This window comes from Centropristis striata, chromosome 7 (assembly GCF_030273125.1).
Source record: "Centropristis striata isolate RG_2023a ecotype Rhode Island chromosome 7, C.striata_1.0, whole genome shotgun sequence".
Taxonomy (NCBI): Eukaryota; Metazoa; Chordata; class Actinopteri; order Perciformes; family Serranidae; genus Centropristis; species Centropristis striata.
In genome coordinates, this window is record NC_081523.1 from 30,766,573 (window position 1) to 30,789,617 (window position 23,045).

General features: G+C 41.3%; 1 protein-coding gene across 1 annotated transcript in view; it reads left to right on the plus strand.

The window, feature by feature from the left end:
* Positions 1 to 157: 157 nt before the first annotated feature.
* The window catches only part of si:dkey-91m11.5 (PH_BCR_vertebrate and RhoGAP_Bcr domain-containing protein), a 37,637-nt gene continuing 14,749 nt past the window's right edge, over positions 158 to 23,045 (plus strand). Inside the window, exons 1-8 of the mRNA XM_059336584.1 lie at positions 158 to 2,352; positions 16,311 to 16,492; positions 18,017 to 18,121; positions 18,839 to 19,024; positions 20,178 to 20,285; positions 20,505 to 20,565; positions 20,671 to 20,723; positions 20,815 to 20,955. Of these exons, the coding sequence (XP_059192567.1) occupies positions 999 to 2,352; positions 16,311 to 16,492; positions 18,017 to 18,121; positions 18,839 to 19,024; positions 20,178 to 20,285; positions 20,505 to 20,565; positions 20,671 to 20,723; positions 20,815 to 20,955 (2,190 nt within the window). The 5' untranslated portion in view covers positions 158 to 998. The remainder of the gene's footprint in view (positions 2,353 to 16,310; positions 16,493 to 18,016; positions 18,122 to 18,838; positions 19,025 to 20,177; positions 20,286 to 20,504; positions 20,566 to 20,670; positions 20,724 to 20,814; positions 20,956 to 23,045) is intronic.

Genomic DNA, 23,045 nt, shown 5'->3' on the forward strand with positions numbered 1-23,045 from the left:
TTGAGTTGCATAAATTGTATTTGAACGCATCTCTCTGTCAGTGTGAACTTTTGAACCGTCAGATGGCGATATTTTCACAAGGCACGACTTCAGCTCGCACCACAATGAACCTTGGTAGGATTAACCATAGTTTGCAGAGCATAACTGAACGGACAAGTGCGTTGTGTCAGAAAGAGACGTATCTAGACCTAAGGTCGGACAGGGGGGGGCATATTAAGTTAGCTGTTTTCTTTATTGGGGGGTAAAATCCAAGGCTAAATTTGAGATAGAGTTGTTTACAAAGTCGGGACCTCGTTTTTCTTCATCCACCTCAAGTGAACACCCTGAAGACAACACCCTCCTGCAGAAAACCCTCATGTTCACACACCGTGGGTCGTTTTCTGCCCCTAAAGTGTCAGTTTATCTCCCTCATGAGTCCATATGTCTCATCGCTGTTTCAGCCTTTTGCAACATTTCCTCGGGAACAGATGCCTCAGTGATTTTGCTCTTGTCGTAATCAGTTTTATCTGAAAACTCCACTTTCGACTGGAAACAGCATTTTGACAAATCATTGTTGTTTTTTCATGTTTCTGGAGTGTAAGCCTAAATCACATCCATGTAGCCCCTCCTCTTTCCGCTGCAACTGTACCGCTGACGAAGAGCCACAACACCAGAGAGCTGCGAGTCAGTCTGACACCAAACACAGAGGAAGACAGGATCTCCAGAGAATAAACGAACACAACAAGGACTCAAGTGCGAGAATAAGGATAAACTGACATTTCTTGGAATGTGCCAAAGGGAGTAAGGAGACTGGATCTCGCCTCTGTAGGATTTGTGTTTGTGAGTAAAGACTGTAAACTAAACAGCTTTTCTTCCATGTAAAGTGGATCCTTCCTGACTCTGGAGAACACTTTTCCTTTCTGTACTGTAGCATGGAAGCTTTAGGTTGTAAGCAGGCAAGTCCAGTTCATGATGTATATGTGCGTGTTGTTAGTTGATTGAACAGTTTATTAATAACAATGGTTGAACCGGTGGGGTTTGTGGCAGCTTGGAGAGCCCAGTTCCCTGAGTCTGATCCCCCTTGCATGGAGCTGAACTCACTGGGGAACATTGAACAAGAGCTGGACAAATGCAAGGCATCTATCCGGCACTTGGAGAAGGAAGTAAACAAGGAGCGCTTTCGGATGATCTACCTGCAGACTCTGCTAGCAAAAGAGAGGAAGTCTTATGATGGACAGCGGTGGGGGTTTAAAAGCACACCTCTAATGAATGATGGAGACATGCCCAGTGGTGCAGACAGGTCCCACACAGATGAGGTAACAGTGGAGGAGCAGCAGCAGAGAGGGCCTGGCAAGACAGCCAGGTGTAAACCACATCCAGAAGGAGAGGTGGATGGTGCATCCCCGGCCAAACAGAAGGGTGGGGTATCACCTGTTCGCCAGGAGTCAGAGATTCCTGATTTCCCAGTGGGCACAGGCTCAGTAGCAGCTCTGAGGTCCAACTTTGAGCGCATCAGGAGGGCCAACTCTCACACAGCCGGAGATGGCAGAGGGTTGTCAGTGATGGCCAGTCAGGATAAACCTTTCTATGTAAACATGGAGTACCATCATGATCGAGGGCTGGTCAAAGTCAACGACAGGGACGTCTCAGACAAGATCAGCACCCTGGGCAGTCAGGCCATGCAGATGGAGCGCAAGAGGTCCCTGCACTCGCTCCCAGGGAACCTTTCGGCTGCCTCAGGTGACATCAGCAAAGCTGTTCAGAGAGGCAGATCAACTGAGGGGAACTGCAGCTACAACGGGTCGTATGATGACGCCGAGGTCAGCCCACACTTCCTGAAAGACAGTGTGATCCGTTCCACTGGGGGGAAGTCTGAGCGGCAGCCAGCAGAGTGCCAGCCTTACACCAGTGTGTATGTTGGGGGAATGATGGCTGACGGGGACACCCGAGTCATCCACATTAGGGACCACAGCATAGACGAAGAGGCACACCTCACTTGGCCGAGGCGCTCCTACTCTCCCGGCAGCTTTGATGATGTGGGAGGAGGCTACACACCAGACTGCAGCTCCAACGAGAACTTAACATCCAGCGAGGAGGACTTCTCCTCAGGCCAGTCCAGCCACGTGTCTCCCAGCCCCACAACCTATCAGATGTACAGGGACAAAAGCCGCTCACCGTCCCAGCACTCCCAGCAGTCTTTTGAAAGCAGCAGCCCGCCCACACCTCTGTCTCAGAAGTGTCTGAAGCAGCAGGTGATGGTGTCCGAGGCCTCCATCATTGGGGTGCGTAAAACGGGCCAGATCTGGCCCAGTGATGGGAACTCCACCACGTCCAGCAGGACATCTCATGACAACAGTGTTCAAGGAGATCTGGGTAGGTCTACAAGACACACTTCACACAACCTTTCATTTTCAGGATTAAAAACATGAAAGTATCCTAATGTGCAGAGATGATAAAGTACTAAAAAGCACATTAAAGGCCCTCTAATCACTGTCTGAAAGATGTCTGTGCTTGCCTTATCTGGCCTTGATCCAGAGTAAGTCACTGATGTGTAAATTGCACCTAATACTTTGACCTCATACACTCAATCATCCCTAAAATGTTTTCTTGAGCCAGGATTATGATGCACTTATTTTTTAGAAACACATTTTTTGTAGCGTTTTTACTATTTTCCTTGGTTTCAGCAGGTTTACTTGAGTGGAACTGAGCCATTATGATTGATGTGGCCTACAAAAAAAGAGGCCAGGTTTGATAAAATTCACCTTCTTGTTCTGTTAATGAGAATAGTATTTCATCTCCTCACAGCTGTTATCCTTTCTGAGTGTGTCAGGAAAATTAACCCATTCCATTTAAGCATGATTAGCCTTTAAACAAAAGACACTAAACAAATTGGAGCCTGTAAAAAATCAGCCTGCCACGATAGGATGTTATTGATATGGTAGACTTTGCATTCACACATTCTTAATAGTAACCCAGTGGTTTTTCAGTTCTTTGTGTTTTCTTTACCCTTTGTAAGCAGGCCTGCCCTCTCTTTTTTGCCCCCTTCTGCTCTTTACTCGATGAGTGCTACAGCACTCTCGCAGATATGCTCTGACTGAGACATCGACTGCCCCCAGGCTTCCCAGTCGCTCTGCCCTGTCCACACTGAGTGTTTTCGTGTCAGCACACATCAGTGTTGTTGTCCTTGGTGCCGAGTAATTAACTTAAAGGGGTTTGTCTAGCGTGATAAATTTAGGGAGTCTCTTTGTTACAGGAGGCGGGTAGGAAAAAGCCCTGACAACTCACTCAAAAAAGAGGATCGAGGGGCTTAAAGTGTGTCACGCGGTTTCCAATCAAAACGCCTACCATCAGTGTTTCCTGTTGTTATGCGTGAACACAATAGGAGAATCACTCATTGAGCAAGAGTATTGACATGTTAACAATATAACAATGTTAAGTGGGATAAGGAGGGTGGTCGAGGCAACTTGGTAATGCCAAGGACAGAAGGAGAAGCAGGAGTGAGTGTTCCCCTGTGCAAACGTTTGTCAAAGCGAACGACACACGAGGACACGAGGATATTGTTGCTGGTTGAGGCCAAAGAGGGATTGGGACACAGCGAGTATTAAGGATTGAAGCTGGAAAATTGTCTGCCTCTACCCCTCAAAAAAAGTGCTATCTAGTGTGGGTCAGATTAAACAGATGAGCAGAATAGTGTGTTGTTATATAAGGTGATCCAGTCCAAAGCTCTTTGACACAAAGCATGTGACGAACAAGTAGATAGTCTGTGATATAATCAGCATGAAGTGTAAGCTAGCATGCTGCCCAGATGACTGAAATGTCCAAATCCATTGGACCTGTGTCTGCCTCATTCCAGTGTGCCATTTGTCGCCCAGCACTGCTGACATACTGTTATCACACTCATAGCTCCTTCTTCTATTCATTTGGCAGAAAAATAACCAAGAACAGATGCACTGAAAATGAATGCATTTATCAAAAAAAAGAGTAATCTGCTTGAAATACACTTTAAGGAAAACCTGGTCCCAATTGATTGTAAAGTGATTTGGTACAGCACTTCTATAAAGTTGTAGGACTTGTTCAATCTTGACGCAGCAGTCACTGAGACTTTCAGAATTTTCAGAAACCCCAGCCCCTACATTTATCTATAAAATTATTTTTATAGATTAATTTTTCAAAATATCATTATTTACGTAGGACGTGTTGCGGCATTGCACTGTTTCCGATCGGACGCCTTTTAGGGGAGCTCCGCCCCATTGTGTGATAGGCATACACCTGGTCAGTGACCTAATTCACTCTGGATTTCCACGCCTGGCTCATCTCATCTGTAATTCTATTTAGCCTACCTATCTTTAGGAGTTTTAAAGTGCGCTACATGGTTCGATTTTCCAATAATATTCGAGTAGTTTCTAGCGAATATCAATGTTCAATGTGTATGTGCTCGATTGTGTACGTACCTTATGAAAAGTAAGTGTTATGGAGTTACAGATGTTGTAGTGTGGCATGTAATGTACAAATCCATACTTCCTACAGGCACTGCACTAGTTAACCATAATGTATCATTCTTATATTTTTGTCTTATCTTTCTTTGGTGAATTCCATGTCGTTCAAGCTCCATGCCTCCAGTTTGCAGTGCATGCTTTCTGATAAATTTGTAGTCATCAATCCCAGGCTGATTATCCTGTTGACATCACGATGGTATCATGATTTTCTCAAGAGTTGACTGAGCTCCTTCTAAGTGAGCCACTAACACATTTGCTGTCTGAAGTTGCACGCTACGCAGTATACCCAACAACGACGCTCTCATTGTAACCTGCGCCAACCTCCGCTCCAACACTGTTATACCTGACAGCAAGCATGTTAACATTGTGAAATGTAGGCAACTAAACTACTTCCTTAAGGTTAGGACAAATAATACATGATTAGGCATTATAAAAGATTAAAATGTATGCATTTATTAAAATAAATAAATACATGCATTTAAAAGCCAGAAGTGATGTATTTACATAGCTGACTTAACTACCTGGAGTTAAGTAATTATGTTGGTGACGTAGAAATGTCATGCACAGAAGTTAAGTTACGTTATTTCAAATGACATAATTTATTTTTGTTTTCACATTAGTCACAAATGCCAGTCTCCTGGGTGAAAGTCCTGTGTTTGTTTGACCCAACCACTCCTTTTCTGCTTTACACTCTGTTTCTTCACTTTCCCCTCCATAACGTCACTCTGTGATAACATAACAACGTAAAGTCTACGAGCCAAGCAGGAATTTGCGAGTGGGGGCAGCAGGAGAAACACTTGCATATTCAACGGGCTGCATAACGTGGAAGTAAATGCAGAAGCTTGAAAACTTTTGTGGCCTATGTGTCAGGTGTGCAGTTTTTTTTCGACTGAATAGGCGCCATCTTTTGGTCCAGTATCCATTTCTTGTATATAGTATTCCAGTTCTTATAATATATCCATGTGCTGTCACAGTCCGTCATAATTGGTTACGTATGGTGTCGTCATTCCTGCATTGCATTGTGGGATATTTATGCTGGCATATTGTATGCATTCTGTGATATTTCTCTGGAAATATTATGCAGTTAATGTACTGTATGTTTTCATATTCAGGTTTTAGACTACTATACTATAAAATCTCATACTGTTGTAGCGTACTAAATAGCATGTTAATATACATTTTTTACGCAGCCATTATACTGCTTACACTACGCATACTGCTCTCAGCTGTCATACAGATAGTAGACTGTGAGATGTGGTACCATCCCACCAGCGGGTTTGAAACCTGTGTTTTCTTGAAAAGATCGCCAAAAATCAGGCATTTTCGTCGGTAGTCATTGAACGATCATAGGTTATGAAAGATTTTTTCAGAAAAAGTAACCAAAATAAAGCTTAAAATGTTGCTATTTCTGTCAAAATCACTTTATTCTACATGTCTTATTTAAAACATAGCCAAAAATAAACAGTTTGTAATAATTCAATCCTGTTAATAACATTAAATTCTGCGCTCCTCAGTGATACTGTGACACAGTCATGTGTTATTGAGCACTCACAAGCTGAGTTGTACGTCCCATGAGCAGTAAACTGGCTTTTTCAGAGTAAAATCTGTTGGAATCCCCTTCTAATGTACCCTGTCCTGTTGACACCCTCTGTTTCAAAGCACCATGCTGCGGAGCCTGAGGTGCAGCCTTTGTCCAGAGAAGACTTGTTGCTGACATAATGGCACAGCTGCATCATGTGGACCTTGCTTTGTGGATTACCAGAAGTCTGGATTTATTTTCTGATGTTGTAATAATATTACTGTGCACGTTGCTGGATTAGGCCTCGGGCAGGGAGCTGCTTTGAGACAAGTTTTTGCAATAAACTGCTCTTTGTTGTGGTTAGTGACTTTAAGGGAGCAGTTGGAAAGTTTTTTTCCTTTTTTTTCCTGTTCTATTTATTATAAAGCATTGTAACATTATGAAATGAGCCTGGTAAAGCTGAGTTAATCTCAGTGTTGTAAAGATGCGTTTTGCTTTAGTTAGCTGAGCATTGTGACATGGACTGTTAGACAAAGCTTCATAAACTGTTCGATAAAGTCAGTGGTTATATGAGGCTTCCTGAACAGTGAGATTTGGTGTGTATGTTTATGTTCTGCACCCTGTCATGGAACATGTGAACGCTGCAGCAGACGGAGAGTTGACGTGGTCCCTGCTGCTGTTATGTGACTGTTTTAGTGTCTGGCATGGTGGCGGTCTATGTCTGCCTGGCAAAGATGACTTACCATTAGAAAACACCTCCTAACTGACACAAACAAACTCCCATTTGTCCCGCTACTACTTAGCTGCATCACTGTGTGAAATCTTGGTGAAATAGCCAGTCTAAAATTGACACATCTCAGGGGACCTTTTCTATGAATAGAAGAATAAGTGTTGTCTCCTGGTTTCTGGTTATCTAGGCCAATTGTCAAGCCTAGCTGTGAATAGAGCTGCTGATTAGCTGTGGGCCTTTAAGGAGGCCAACTCTCTTATGGGTCTATTTTGCCATAATTAATTATCATCATGACTCTGACATGTCTGTGGCCACAGCTTTCTGGAAGGGTCTGAGTGTGTGGTAATGTATTACAGTGAGAGGGCATAGAGGAAGAGGTCAGCCAAAAGGGAAATAATAAATCTCTCTAGTTTAATCATAATCTCTCTGCAAAAACCAGCAGATTGTCTTTTAGGATGCATTTAGCCGAACCTGCCCCAGTCAGGATACAGCACTGCTCCTGTAGGTAGACAGGTCTGTCTGCGATGGCTGTCACATTAATAGAAATGGTCTGTCTGAAAAGGTGATGAAGGCTGTCTGAATGTCTTGGCCTCAGTCCAGAGATTGGCACTACTTGCAGCCTCAGCAGGAGTCACACCAGTGCTGGTCTACACCCCCCGTTTAATTGCAGACTCATGAATATTTGAGGTTCCACAAGGAAGCCCAGACAGGCCTATCATTGTACCTGGATATCAACATCTGAGGTTTAGTGGTCAAGGAAACTAAAGAATCCCGCCTCACCCTTTCCTAGAGAAAATGTAGGCCTACGAGAGGAAGTGCTGGCAGCTCTCGAGGGCAGCCAACGTCGGGCAGCCCTCTGTGTGTGTGTGTGTGTGTGTGTGTGTGTGTGTGTGTGTAAGTAAGACACCTGTTCTTCTGTGCAGTGTACTGGGTAAAGTGGTCAAAAGCTGGCAGGCCATCAGTACACCAGGCCAGGCATCGCCAGCTGCTCTCACAGTAAAAGCCATGAATAGTCTTTTTGTTCCTTCCCATCAGAAAACAGAACAAAAACACTTGTTTTAAAACTATACAAGACTGTTCACACTATATTGTCCAATTAGCTCCTCTATTCACATACTAACATGCACGTTTCTATAGATAAACCTTCATAGAAAAAACAGTCTTTGGCATGTTTATGAGCCTGCGGGCCTCCCTCGGCTCAGTGATCCTCCCTCGTGCTCGGCCTCAGCCCTCTGGTCCTGCAGTCTCAGCTCCCCTCCCTGGTCCCACTCAAAGGACCCTCTGTGCTGCTGGCTGGCAGGCCAAGTGTTTATGGAATGTCTCAGCTGCTTGTGGGGTGTGGGGGGAAACGGCTAATGAAATGTTAAGTGTTGTATGAGTTCACCTCTCTCACCACAGGCTGACCCGTGAAGCTTGTAGTGCTGCTCAGAGTTTGTTTTAGACTAAATTTTGATGCAGCCTGACAAAAAAAACTTTACCTCAAACTCCATGTCCCTAATTTGTCAGTCAGTTTCTGTTCTAAATTTATAGTGTCCAAGCCATAAACTGTCATCAAATAATGGACGTGACATGACCCATTGGTTGTGGATGGATTTAAAGCCTTTAGTTTGGTATTTTCTGCGTTGCTATGTTGGGGTTTTTTTGCCACCAGCGCATGCACTGAACGGATCAATAGCTGGAATGACACTGCCATCAGCTAACACTCAGGATAGTTAGCTAGCTTGGTTAGCAAGGGACATCCATCAATCAAAATGAACAAATGACTCCTTTGAGTGTCTTTTAGTCCAACTGAACACTGGACAAGACATTTTAACCAAAATTTTACATTTTACTTTGATGAAGTGAAAACGCACTGTGATAGGGTCAAAGCTCAAAGACAAAAACACACAGTACACTGTGGTAATGACCTGTCAGTCATAAGGCTCCTTCCTAAACCATACCCTGCTTCATTGTCTATTTTACTCTAAATGGGACGATCATTTACAAAATGAACATCATGCTGTATTGAAGAAGACTTAAAGTAAAGACTTGAGACCATGAACTTGTTATGAGTCAAGTCCGAAACAGACTGGCTATTAGAAAGAATGCAGGTTTAAGGCACTTCTCCATTGGCTTCACTTTTCAGACTTAAAGTTAACAAAACACAGCAAATGATTTCTTAATATTTGATGATTTCATCCATTCCATACTGAACCCGCACACCATTAGCTTTAAACACAACATGAACTGTTCTGGCTCAAAGGGTCTCTTAATCAAAATAATACCAAAGGACAAGGGATCATGGGAGATGTTGTTTTCACTACCATAGCTGTCAGCTTCCCCCAGATTCAATGTTCTTCATTCAGGAGGTTTTTACTGGGAGCTGAATGCAAAGGACTCCTTTCTTTCAAAACAAACAGACTCACTGATTAAAAATGGTAAAAACAACTTAATTAAGCAGTTTCAGGTTAAAATTCAGCATTTCTCTGATGCTGTTTGGCGGACGCAGGGCAGAGATCAGGTTTAGGTTCTATTATATTATATTCTAGTCGTTTTTTATAGACATTTTAATGTGGAAAAGTTTCATAAAAGCAATCATGCTGTAAAACCTGTGTTGCCAGGCAGATTATGACTGAGCCAATCACATGAAAGCACATCAGGTGAGGTAGGTTCACTAATATTTAATTCTATTCAGACATGCAAATTAATATTTGATCATACCTGGAGGTCACTGTCATTTTCCATGTGGCTGATTAAATGGAAGTTTGTTCATCATCTGCCAATAATATGCAATGTCAGCAGTTGTGTTCTCTATAAAAATTAAACTTATGAGCCTAAAGACTTTGAATACTTTAAAGACAAGGCTCCAGTATGAATTATGGTCTTTTTAAAAATGAGTAAGATCAAAATAATTCCCCCATAGAATGAAATAGCTACTGTACCATATTCCTAATCTGCATATAGCCAGTTCTTACATGTTTTGGCATGTATGTTTATTTTCACAGACTGGAACAATTATTGGGCTTTGATTCTCTCCGTTATGCAGCACATTAAAAGCAGTTGTCTGACCACTCTGAGCTATTTCAACACACACTGATTAGTAGGTGTGCTGGGCCGGGCGGCCCAGTTCTGACCTACACTGCTCAATGACTGGCACTAATTTTAGACAGATCAGAGACGAGTGCTGGTGGGCCTTACTGCCTCCACCAGCCCTGTGGTTTAAAGGGCCTCCCAAAGCAGCAGACACTTCAGATGGCCCAGGATGTGATGATGATGTGTCTGCTAACATTTTTATAGTTTGCCAAAACACACAGCAATGGTCTGCATTTTCCATAGATGCCCCAGTTCCAGTAAGAGGTTAAAGGGACTCTGCCACATTGATTGTGATGGGTTTTTTTTGTCTTTTTTTAATCTCTCCCTTGTCCCTGTTTTTAATTGAAGTTTGACACTTTCTGAAGGCTCATTAACATAGCGGTTTGGTGTGATGACATGTTTTGAGTGCCACTGTGCAAATCAGTGATGGACACAATGCTCCTCCTCAGAAGTGGTGGGATTCAAGTAGACTCTTTGTATTCTGGAGACCAAACCAGAGAGTCACCAGAGATTCACTGTTGAGTGCATTAAAGATAAATCTATTAAGATTTTTCCCCTTGTCATGAAGTGAGGAAAACTACAAGGGCCTCAGGCTGGGGTCAGTCCGTCCAGTGTCTGAAGAGCCATCACCCTTTAACCAGTTCCCCTCTGCTTGCTCGGCCTGCTCTGCTGTTTCCCCAGTGACCGCACATTCTGCAGGAGAATCCATTTGCTGGAGCCATAAAGCGGTGCTAAGCTTTTAACAACATCTCACATTGGCATCTTCTGCTTCTTTTTTCCAAAGGTGCAACCTTTTCTCTCCAGATCCATACAACCATTAGAGAAGCGACAGAAAGGCTGGCCTTCATTGTACCTTTTTTTGGCTCTGCAGTGAATTATAGATGTTTAAACTCCAATTCCAGCCGTTTCTGAGCTGGATCGATCAACACATTTGCTATGAGGTGTTTATTTCTGTGAGCTTGTGATCTAAATTCTGTCCATCAGCTGACTGATCTTTGTGTGGATGGTCAATATGTTCACAGTGGGGAGCAATAAGTGGGCTCTGATGATTCTCTCTCTCTTTGTCAGAGCTTTACAAGCAGGACTCCGTCCCCCTTGAGCTATTTAAACTCACTGATCAGTGATCAGTCAATGTGCCAGGCTGGGCAGCACTGTGCCTTTTCACACTGGTAAAATGGGGAATTATGGATGCTACTATTCTAGTTCCAGCTCTTCTGGGACAAATCAATATACCTCTTTGATTTTTTCTTTTTGGGAATTGTTTCCAGAGTTATTCCCATCAGTTGAACAGAATTGATATTTTATATGTGATACTTTTAACAGATAAGTTAATTGAGGTCCAGATAGGCCATATTGGATCAAAAGCCTGCTTCTCTGATTGCAACTTCCCATCTTTGTTTCTAAAACCAGCAACAAGCTCATTCTTCCCCATATTCAAATACCATGCTGTGAAGTGAAAAGGCAGCACTATGTGACCAAACCACAAAGCTTTCAGTCCAACATGAAAACAGAAATAATTTGTTTAAGCGTCCCAAGAGAAAGTTCCCTCTTCTTTTAATACTCTGGTGAAGTCAAATAAAACCACATGATTGTTCCTGTGATGGTGACTGTCTGATGCTGTCACACTGTCTGAACTGCACATCTGTCCCTCCCACTCTGCCTGTTTATCGTACTTCATCTCTATGGATTAGGATTAGGGCTTTGAATGTGTCTTTGCTTTGTCATCATAGGACATCCAACATGTCTCCAGTATCACACTACAGTGTTTGTCTTGTGAACAGGGCTCTTGTTTGTATGCTGGAGGAAGGAAAAGTGTTTCATGATGATTGATGATTCTCCAGTAGGAGACTGGAAAGTTAGGAGCCGCTTGTTTGGCCGAGTCCTTATATATCCTTGAGTTCTATTTTTAGTCAGTGTGGTAATGGGAAAGCGAAGGCACTGTGTATTAAAAGGTGATTCCAACCATAATCTTGCTTTTTTATGATTTGCACTAATCTGACATGTATAAGACCATGACTTGTGGGAATACAGTCAAATTAAATTCTTGAAAAACACAGAATTACAGAGTTCGGAGACAGTGCAAAAAAAAATCAGCTTCTCTCTGATCCATGGCTCCACACAGCTCACGACGACAGCTGTTGGGCTCAGCAATCTTATGTAATGTCATTAGAATGTATTTATTACAGCTCTATTGCACAGATGAAACCATTTTAAGCTGCAGCTTGTTGGGTATGAGACACAGAGGACTGTAGAACTGACAGGATTGCTCCTGTGTGATACTTTGTAAATGATCACTTATCAGTCACAGGAAAACAACTTTGTCTCTTCACTCGTACTTCTGATGTGTAGCCTCTAGGATCAAAACTATTGTGTGGCATTATTCTCCCTCGTAGACTGACAGTATAAGTGTACGGTAGAGGATTAGGGTCAGGGAGGAGAAAAAAATAATGAGAGGAGGGGGAAAAAAATCATGCACTTTGAGAAGAAAGTCGAAGTGTCGAGAATAAAGTCGACTTTTTGAGTTGGGTAAAGCAGACAGCAAACTGCGAACTGATTGTCCTCAACACATCTAATATATGTTTTTAAAGAAAATCATATTTATTACATAAAAGACGATTTTCCCAAAACAATCCAAGAACAGCTCATTAATTTGTCCGGGGATTTAAGTACTACACCCTTAAATATTGTGTTAATGCTTATTTTATGAAATGATGAAAGTCTACCTAACTGTTCAGATCGACACTGTTTCTTTAAAACAGTGTTCCTCTGATGACTTATTGAGGCGGGAACAACCAATCTGTGAAAATCTTTCCAACTTTACCAAACAAAAAAAGTGTACTTTATTACTTTTTTTTAAAGACTTTATTCTCTTCACTTTGACTATTTTCTCAAACTTTCAACTTTTTCCCATCATTTTGACTTTTTTCTTGAACTGCATAATAAAATGTTCTCCTACCTGGCCTCAGTCCTCTTCGGTATAAATGAGCTAATCCCAGAGCCTGTAATCTTAGTGGAATCCAATTTATGACATATCTGTATCAACGTACATGTTTGTCGATAAGTAAACAGACAAAAAGACAAGACATTTTTGATTGAAGTTTAATCTGTTTACTAAGTTGTGGCTACCATCGAGAACACTGAGATCATGTCCCTGTAATATTTCTTTGAATATGGGGGATTTAAAGGGGACATATTATATTATTTCTAGAACATGTTTACATGCTTTACTGTTCAGTCACACATTATTTTTCTCAAACTGTGTGTGAATATACTGTACCTGAATCTTTAATTATAATACTACAAATAATCATAATAATCTTTAATTTATGATCTTTATTAATAGTTAATATTCTACAATTACAAGCATATTACACATGTTGGTTTTTTGTAAGGCTGATTCTTATGTATTTTTGACAAAATCTTCAAATGCAACTGATTTTAAGGAGAAAGATTTTTTGGTAATAGCAACTGGAAAGGCATTGTATTGTATTGTACACTACATTTTAAGTAACACTTAATATAACCATAATGTTGAGAGAACTTTTAATATTTAAAAGCAATTCAACAAGGTCTACATGTCAGACATCAACTTGAATATATGTTTTTTAGTATTTAGGTTTTTGTGTATAGCTGACGACACAATTGGACATTGGACATTGGTTTTACAGGTTGTAAAGTAGAGCAGTCTCTACTTTGGGTTATTTGTTCAGCTCCTGTTAAAAAGATTACAAACTGTTTGACAATCAGGACAAACAAAGGGCATGAGAACAGGTTACACAGAACATAGCATGGTGAAACAAAAATAGGCAAGAGTGTCCTCAGTATAGCCTTGCATTATGAGTTCCCATGGTTTATTGGAAATAGTAAAAGAGTTTTATTTATGTTTGAAAGTGTGGAGTGTTTAATCACAAAAGGCATCAAAGTGGGCTGGAATGTAAATATGATAGCTGAACGTGTGTGTTAGGAGTGGGAGAGCTGTTTGTTAAAAGATGACCTTGTGCAGAAAGCCTGTTTCCGCTCTGGAGCAGATGAATTGCTGAACTTTCCGGACAGACCTGCCTGGACACTTCCTCAGTAGCGGTCCTTGTATTCGCTAGAACATCGGTGCTCACTAAGGATCTATTGTGATGTCCACTTTCTCACACCCTGTGTATTTACAAACTCTCCAATAAATGACTCAGCTGACTTAAGAATACATTTGTAAACCCTCTTCTTAACTCATTCTTGTTTTGTAGTGTTTTTCCAAGCTCTGACTGTTTCTTTTTCCTGGAGGGAGATAGTTTGTGAGTCCGAGGCTGCTGCCTGAGAGAGGATGTGTTATTCATCCAGAGCCGGGGTTGATGTATAATCTCCCTGGAACACAGAGTGGCCTTTCACATGGACTTCCCCTGTGCTCTGAAGCTGTTTGGCCTGCAGTCCTCTCTTCCTCAAGCAGTCAATGCAGCTCTCTGCCTCTCTGCTGGGCCCAGTGTGTTTGTTTGAGTCCTTTGTCACGGCCTCTGTGGATGTCATCCTGTCAGTCCGCCTGTCTTTCCAGGCCTCTCTAGGGTGACTCGGCTTTATCCTCCCCCGGTTTCCGGAATCCTCTCTTTCCTGTTTTCAAGCCGAGGTGAACCAGTTTCATAGCCCCTTCTTAACATACCTTACTTCACATTGCAAGACGTCTGCTTTATTTTTATTACAGCTGTTGGAGATGGCTATTCTGCATCTGCCACATCCTTGCCTTGATAATGATGATAAGTGCTGGTGAGTCAGGGGTGGCTGACAGTAATTACAGAGTACAGAGCCTGTTGATCCTCATCTTCAGGGTGTCCTAAAAAGTCTGAAATCACAGGGATGATGAGCACAACACATATTTGTGAATTGTTACACTTGTTTCTGGCACATCCTCTGTCGTGTCAGCATGGTGTAACATATGGGTTTCCAGTCTCACACTGAACATCTTTTCTGCCTATTTTTCATATTTTTCCAGAAGAACTGTGCTACTTCCTGAGCCTTGAGACCTCTTTGATTAGTCGACTCACAAAGTGAATATTATACCAGGATGCAGCAGCGTCTTTCAGATTCTCTCTTATCCTGAAGGAAGCACACACTGTACAGCCAGGCTGGCATGGGCAGAGCACGTGTGTTGCCCCTGCAGTTTCCCAGGCTTATCCACTCGCCTGGCACGGGCCCTTGATGGCTGGCACAGGCTGTGTGGTAGATTTGAGCAGGTCACAGGTTTATGAAGGTTAAAAGAGGATTTGATATAAAGACAAATGGCAGAAAAAAAACACCAAGCTGCTAAGTGCTTATTGTCAACTGACCATACTGATGTGTTTTGGCTTTTGTTTGACATGTATGTCCTTATTTTATTTTTAAGCTTAATATACGGGGGACGGACAAAATAACGAAACCCCCAACCCTTTAACGCACAACATTAACAAGCTAAAAGATGTTAACTACACTAAACATTCTGATATGTCAGCAAGTCACCGATTCACAACAGATTTCTCATCTGAGTCTGGGGGCTCACTACTGTTTCCCCTAATGGAGAAAATAGATGAGACGCCAACACTACTGCCGCACTACTCTTTCACCATTCAACCTAAAGGCGGAAGGAAATGAGGGAGGAAGAGATGTGCTTCAGGCCCTTCTTAAAGTTTTCTTTCTTTTCTTTATGTGGGGACACCATGTTAAATAAAATATAAATCATAGCCAACATTACATTACATTCTTTAAAATTTGTCTGGTGGGAGACTTTTACATAATTTCACATTATTATACATTATACATACAATTTATCACATTCAGTGTCAGTCAATTGCTGACTATTAAAATAAAGAATACATAAAAATAAAATTCTGTAAAAATAAAAAAAATAAAAATCATGCAGTTTTCAGACAACACTTACGGCAGTACCAATAGATACAGATATGTTCGTGACAGTCCAATATCAACGGAAAATACAGGCCGACTTATTAATCTTGCAGGCTGTAGTTCCTAGCTGGTGAAAATCATGACAGTGTCTAATATTCTGCAGCCTCAAAGGAGAGGATGGAGCCTAACATGAAATTATCATCATTATTCATTAATAGTGCATGTTTTTTGATTCAAAAACAAACAAATCTTTTACAACAAATCGGTCTGCCTTCTTGCTACTACTATTTACTTCCATCATCATCTGTTGTGGAATGCCCTCCATTGATGAAACATCCTACCACTGCTTCAGTGTGATAACACTATGTGTCACATTAGTTTAAGACAATTTGATAAAACACATTTATTCAAGAATATATAGCATATAAACATGATACCAACTGCATTGATAAAAACGATTAACAATGATTTCACTATATTTCAGTCAGTTCCTAAATAGCTTTGTTAGCACCATCTCCTTGGTGTTTGAATACCAACAAAAAAAATAATGTTTCAGTTTGCAGCTTTCCCCATGATGTCTGTCTGTGTTTACTGCACGGCCTAACAGTTTAATGACACCCCATGTGATGTGACTATTGTCCTTTGTTTCTCACAGAGGCTCCCTACAATGAGACCCCTCCATCATATGGCTACGACTTGGAGCACTCAGAGGAGCACCAGCCTCGACACGACCCTCTATCCTTCAGCAGATCCCCGTCCTCCTCGCCACGACTCTGCTCCAAGAGCCGGAGCAGCCGAGACACCCAGTCCTCTGGCTCTCTGGAGTCCACCCTATCGGTAAAGTTACTGGGTCAACTCCCACCAACATCTCTGACACATTAGATGTGTCTCTCAGCTCACAGTGCTGCTGCTGCTTCTCTCTCATCTTTCTCTGGCTGCTCTGCTGGCTGCTGCATTGTCCTTCACTGTCCTCTCTCCATCCAACACTTTTAGCAGATGTGACTTCTCATCTTGTGATCAAAAGTTACTATTACAGTAATGTAATATATAGCATTTTAGTTACAGTCATTGGAATAGTACGTTACAATATTATTGTAATGTGTTAAATGGATTTATTTTGTGGTGTAAAAAAATCAATCCCAACATTGTTCCTCAGAACAAAAGCAGATCATTTGTTAAAGCCTTTGTTAAATTCAGGTCATGTTATTTTTATTGCTTAATCTGCTTATTGTAAATCAATGGCACCGATTTGTCACCTCTGTGGCATGCACACCAACATTTTCAATAAACCTTGTTCTTCCGTTTAAAGAGGGATATTCCTTCTAGCTATCACAATCCCGTGTTGTGTTTTAACATGCTGGAGACTTAAATAATCTCAATTCTGTATTTGTTGGTTTGCACTGGAACAACATCTTCCCCTTTATGTTTTTATGCTTTGTGTTTTGGCATTTTCTGGGTTAAATCCTCGTACTGACAAAGTATTTAAAATGTAGTGTGAACGGTCACTTCAGTATTATGCTTCCGCTAATGACAACATGATTGGTGTTATTTTCTCAGACTTTGGAGGCTCCTCCAGAGCCATTATACAACTTTTGTCACAGGCTGAGTAGTGCTCTGTAGGAGAAGTAAACTGAACTTGAGGTGTAGGAAAGAAAAAAGTGAAGCACCCATAAGAAAACTACAGAAGAAGTCTCCTTCAGCTGAGGCTACAATGAAATCCACACTTGACAATACAGCTCCCAGATGGGAGTGTTTTACAGTATTTTAGGCGAGGCATTGCTGACAAACACTATACAAGCTCAGCAAACATACTGTAGGCGAACAGATGTTTAAAAGAGACGCAGCTCCCCTCCCCCTCTGTTCCTATCTGCGGTATTCTTTTCCTCAGATGTGTACACTTGGTGATCTACAAAGCCTAAATTGTGATGGTGGGTGGGTGGCGGGGGGTGGTGGGGTTAGCCAGCATGCATTAAAAAAATCTAGCGAATATAATGTCAGAGCTTATACAACCGTCTCAATGGTCCAGTGAGCTTCATACTGACATGATAGCACCAGGATGACTGATGGCTTTGACCTGTTTGGAATAACAACTCCTGGGCTAGAAACACATTAGTCTTCCTTAAGATGCTAGGAGTCTCTGGTGCAGGCCTCTTGGAATGTAAAACTCCTACAGAGTTTAATCAAATCTGGTCTGTCCCAAAGCCCACAACAACAATATCTGCAGCCAGGGGTTTGTAGAGGTGTGTGGGTGGTTTATTCACAATCAAACCTATCTTATTTTCATCATGAGCCTTTTGTGTTGGAGAATGCCTTCCCTTCATGTTTGACAGTTGTTTTCTGTCTCCACCATGTTTGGATCAGGTGGAGTTGGACCAGGAGAAGGGGCTGGAGATGAGAAAGTGGGTTCTGTCAGGAATCCTGGCCAGTGAGGAGACCTATCTCAGCCACCTGGAGGCCCTACTGATAGTATGTGAAACCTATAGCACACACACACACACACACACACACACACACACACACACACACACACACAGACACACAGTTAGTTATGTAGTTGCTACATTGATTTCCTCAGTTAGTTATGATAGGAAAGCGTTTCCAACATTTAAAAAAACTCCTCATATGTTGTATGTATTTCTTTCATAGCTTTTATAGCTTCTCAAAGAATAGATAACACATTCTTCCTCTTACAAATTTATTCAATTGATGGTGGCTAACTTTTGCTAATGTAGTTAGCAATGTTCACCGATATTGCTGTGTAACTGACATAACTAGGTTAGATTATAAAATATCTGACATTTGAAAGAAAAAATAATGCATTCTTACTTTTGCAAGTAAAAAGCTGAAATCATTTAATTTATGGTTGCTAACATTATGTAATGTAGTTAGCACTATAAGGTAGGTAGTGTCATGTAAAAGGAACCTATAAAAGATATATTTATAGGTCTCTTGCCCCTGTAACTGTGTTTATGTGCTAATGTGGTAATGCCGTCTGTATACTTTTACCTTGTTATGGAAAACTATATAGACAATATCATCAACATAAATAATACTAACTCTGCTTTTATTTCATGTCACTGGCACACTTCTGTTAAAGATAAGCCTGAAAGACATATTGGTTATTATTTCATACCGTACATTCAGTGACTGTTTCCTACATATGGACTGTGACTATGTTTCCAGCCCATGAAGCCTCTGAGAGCTGCAGCCACAACTTCCCAACCAATGCTGACCATCCAGCAGATAGAGACAATTTTCTTCAAAGTACCAGAGCTTCATGAGATCCACAAGGACTTCTATGATGCTCTGCTGCCCCGAATCCAGGACTGGGGCCACCAGCAGTGTGTGGGCGACCTCTTCCAGAAACTGGTACGCTAATGATATTTGTATTTGTCAATTAAATTATTTGCAATTCCTTTCACCTACCTTCAGTTGAATACAGCACAAAGACCAGATATCTAATATCTGGGAAACTATTGTTTTTTGTAAATATAAACAATCATTCTGAATTTAAGGGATTCTGTGTTTATTTAGGTTTTACAAAGTGTCCAACTTTTTTGGAATCAGGGGTGTAGCTTTAATTGAACAAACAAAGAAACAAAAAAGTTCATATTTTATGTGGAGTGCGTGAAGAATTGTGCCAACAATAATTCAGTGATGTTGGAAATCCATTTATTTGTGTAAAATATTTTAAAACTATCATCTGACATGTTTTATGGTTGAATTATTTCATGGCGTCACTTGAGAGGAAAACATGTCATGACAATGTTTTACAACCAATGCAACAGAAACCTGTTTTTCCATCCCTCTAACCGAACTTGGATGCAGCTGAAAATTGTCAGCCTGTAGAGTAAACAATGAAACTGAGAGCAGTGGAGTACAAAGTATGTGTTGGGCTGATTGGAAGTGAAAAGCTGCAATACTTATTTAAGCACTCTGAAGAATTGTTTAGCTGTAGTAAGCTAAGTACAACTGATTTAAACCCTCCCTTGGATAAGAAGACCAAGCATCAAATAACATGAAACCTCACAGCAACATTGGCTTTTCATCACACAGACCACCATAATTATAGCACTTCTTAAATGTCATGCCTTGATCATTAATGATCGCTAAAAAGAGGGGGACTTTCAGGGGGAAAAGGTTGGAGTCTTTGGCTGTTAGCAATGCTCAGTGGCTCTTGCAGTGCACATGTGAGTAGACTGCCTGGAGTCATCCCCCGGCCAGATAAAAGCCTCACTTCACCACATTACAGGCAGTAAAGGAGAACAAAACGCTTTATAGGAGGTCGCTGAATAAGAGCTACCTCAGTGTTTGCTGTTGAATTAAAAAAAAAGATGAAAAACACACATACATGCATGGATTTATAGACACATGAGCAAACAATTCCTCCTGTTATGCCAACTCATGCTAGGGCACAGCATACAGTGACACTGCAAATGATCCAACTGCAATCAAAGTCTAGTAAAATCCACCTTCACTGTTAAGGATTGAATCCACTCTGTGCTCTTCTTATGCCCTGTAGGCGAGCCAGCTTGGAGTGTATCGGGCCTTTGTGGATAACTATAAGGTTGCTGTGGAGACGGCGGACAAGTGCTGCCAGGCAAATGCTCAGTTTGCAGAGATATCTGAGGTATGTAATCACGCTACACACAGCAGGACTGCGGCAGGCGGTTTGATGTTGCACAGCTGCCCGAGACAAGTGATGACAGGGCAGTTTTCAGCAGTCCTCACTGTGTAAAAGCCACGCAGCTCTTTATAGCTGTGCTGAATGTTTTAATTGCGCTGTGGGGCAGTGATTTAATGAGGGTATTTTTTCTCACCATTCCCTTTGGTGTTATCTTCCTGCCAGAATCTCAAGGTCAAAAGCACAAAGGACTGCAAAGACCAGTCAGCTAAAAATTCACTGGAAAGTGAGTATTGAGTGAAAAGAATGGCAAGCCTCCACATTAATCAATATTGCTAAAAGTAGTTGAGCTATGACTGGGCCTGTTGAGCTGACTCTTCCTCCTCCACAGCTCTTCTCTACAAACCCGTGGACAGAGTGACGCGCAGCACACTCGTTCTGCATGTAAGTCAATCTGCAAACACAAATCGGAAGCAACATCTTCATGAAGAGAGTTTTGGGGATTTAATTTGTCACCCTTTTTGTTCTATTCTAGGACCTCCTGAAGCACACACCCTCCAACCACCCAGACTACCCGCTGCTACAAGACGCCCTGCGCATCTCACAGAACTTTCTGTCCAGTATAAATGAAGAGATCACCCCGCGCAGACAGTCCATGACAGTTAAGAAGGGAGAGGTCAGTGTGGAAAGCTGAGTCATTTCATCATCTCAGGGTTATACTAATGACTGTGACTCCACAGGGAGAAATAAATGTGCTCCGGCGCACTGAACACACAACCAAACGCAAATAAAATATGTGTTTGTTAGATAAATAAAACAGCTTCTTCTAGAACACAGAAACTTAATAGACACTGGGTTTGCTGGTTTGTCACCAACGTAAAGTCCAGCAATTTTGATTGCATGTAGTCCAGGTTGTTGTATTTAATAATCACTAAGGACTTGAGTAGAGGAGAAGAAAAAACAAGAGTAGGTACAGCTTGTTCCCTTTGCAAAGGACAAATTTAGTGGTTTGAATGGTACGATAGAAGGCAACACAATACTGACTCCTGCTTTAGCTGTATATGGTTTAATATTTGTCCAGTATAGTGAACTTACACGCAATAGGCGACTTGTTACATTTTAACAGAGGGGAAGAACCTTTCCAGTGTGTGTTAAGCAGATTCAGAAAAAAAATGGTGAATCTAATTTTATCAGTACATTTGGTCAGTAAATACAGCTACGTTGTTTTTCCACCCTCGTTTTTAAAAAGAGGTTTTACTGATACAGATATCTGCTCAGAGCGGGACTGTGCAGCCAGCTAGCATCATCTGCCTTAATCGTCTTTTCAAATTCATTTGTTGCCTTCATCCTTCTGGATAGTGTTTGCAAAATCCCTGGACCTGCAGTTTGCTTTTGATCACCCGCAGCAAAGTTAAGCCCGCTTGCTCCCAATCATTTTTCAGAGTCATGGTCAGGGCCATAGATTCTCACTTGCACGGACCTGATAACGGATCAATGATTCAGGCAGACTACTCTGACAACTAAACAACCCCTCTGCCCTGCAGTTTCTCTGCTAAGGGGTGGAGAGGGGGTGGTGACAGGTTAACAAGGGGCATGTGTTTTGGTCATTTTGCTAACAAGGGGATTATTTTGCAAGTCACAAATAAGTCTGAAGTCTTTGCAGTCAAGTCCCAAGTCCTAAACTTTGAATCCTAAACAAGTCATAATGCACTATTCACAAAATGTTATTCCATTTAACAGCAGAGTAATTATATATTCCAAATCATAAATGCTTTTTTAAAATATATTTATTGCATTTCATGGTTCTCTCCTGCAACTTGATGAGATACCATTGGATTGGTCCAAACAATTTAGGGAATTAAGTGTGAATTTGCAGGGAATTAATACTAGATTCAGAAAATGAAGGGAATTGAATTGATTTATGGCACACTAAAAAAAACGTTTAAACCCAGCTCATTTAATCCAACTCTCAAACAAGTCCAAAGCCATTTTTTCTTGGGCAAGTTAAGTCAAGTCCTTAGGTGAGGTAAGGCGAGTCACGTCCCAACCTCCACAAAGGAACTGCAGTTTCACCTTCCACATCTAGTATGACAGTATGACAATACATTGAATTTGTATTGTTTATTTTCATTCAGTGTAATAGTGTAAGTGTAATAAATGTAATCACACAAAAAACTAATAACTTTATAAGTTATTCTGTCTCAGGTCAAGCCACAGGTTTTTAACTCCAAGTCAAGTCTCAAGCATTTGTTTTCTGTCAAGCTGCAAGTCATCAAAACAGTGACTCAAGTCAAATCCATATCTCTGGGAGAAGGTATCAAGTATACCAAAAGGGTCAAGTCCTAGTGGAGTCACAAGTCTTTGCAGTTAAAGTCCAAGTCAAATTGGAAGTCTTCATTTGTCAAGTTGAGTCACAAGTCATCAATTTTTTGTCTCAAGTCTAAGTTAAGTCTACAACTCTTGAACATTAGAACTAAATACAAAGTACGGCTGAGACTGACAAAAGTGTAATGGCACTCTATCCAATAGTTGGTCAAGGAAAAGTCATAAAATCAACCAAAGTCCTTACAAATGATCCCGGTGGTGAGAGTAATGTCTGTCCCAAAATGAATCTCAATCCATCCAGCGGTTGTTGAGATATTTCAGTCTTGATGGGCTGACCAGCAGCCTGACATTGACATCTTTATGTTGCTAAACGTATATGTGGCTAAATCATTACAGGTACTTGGGCTACAGGTTATGAAATAAAATGTAACTAAAGTTCTT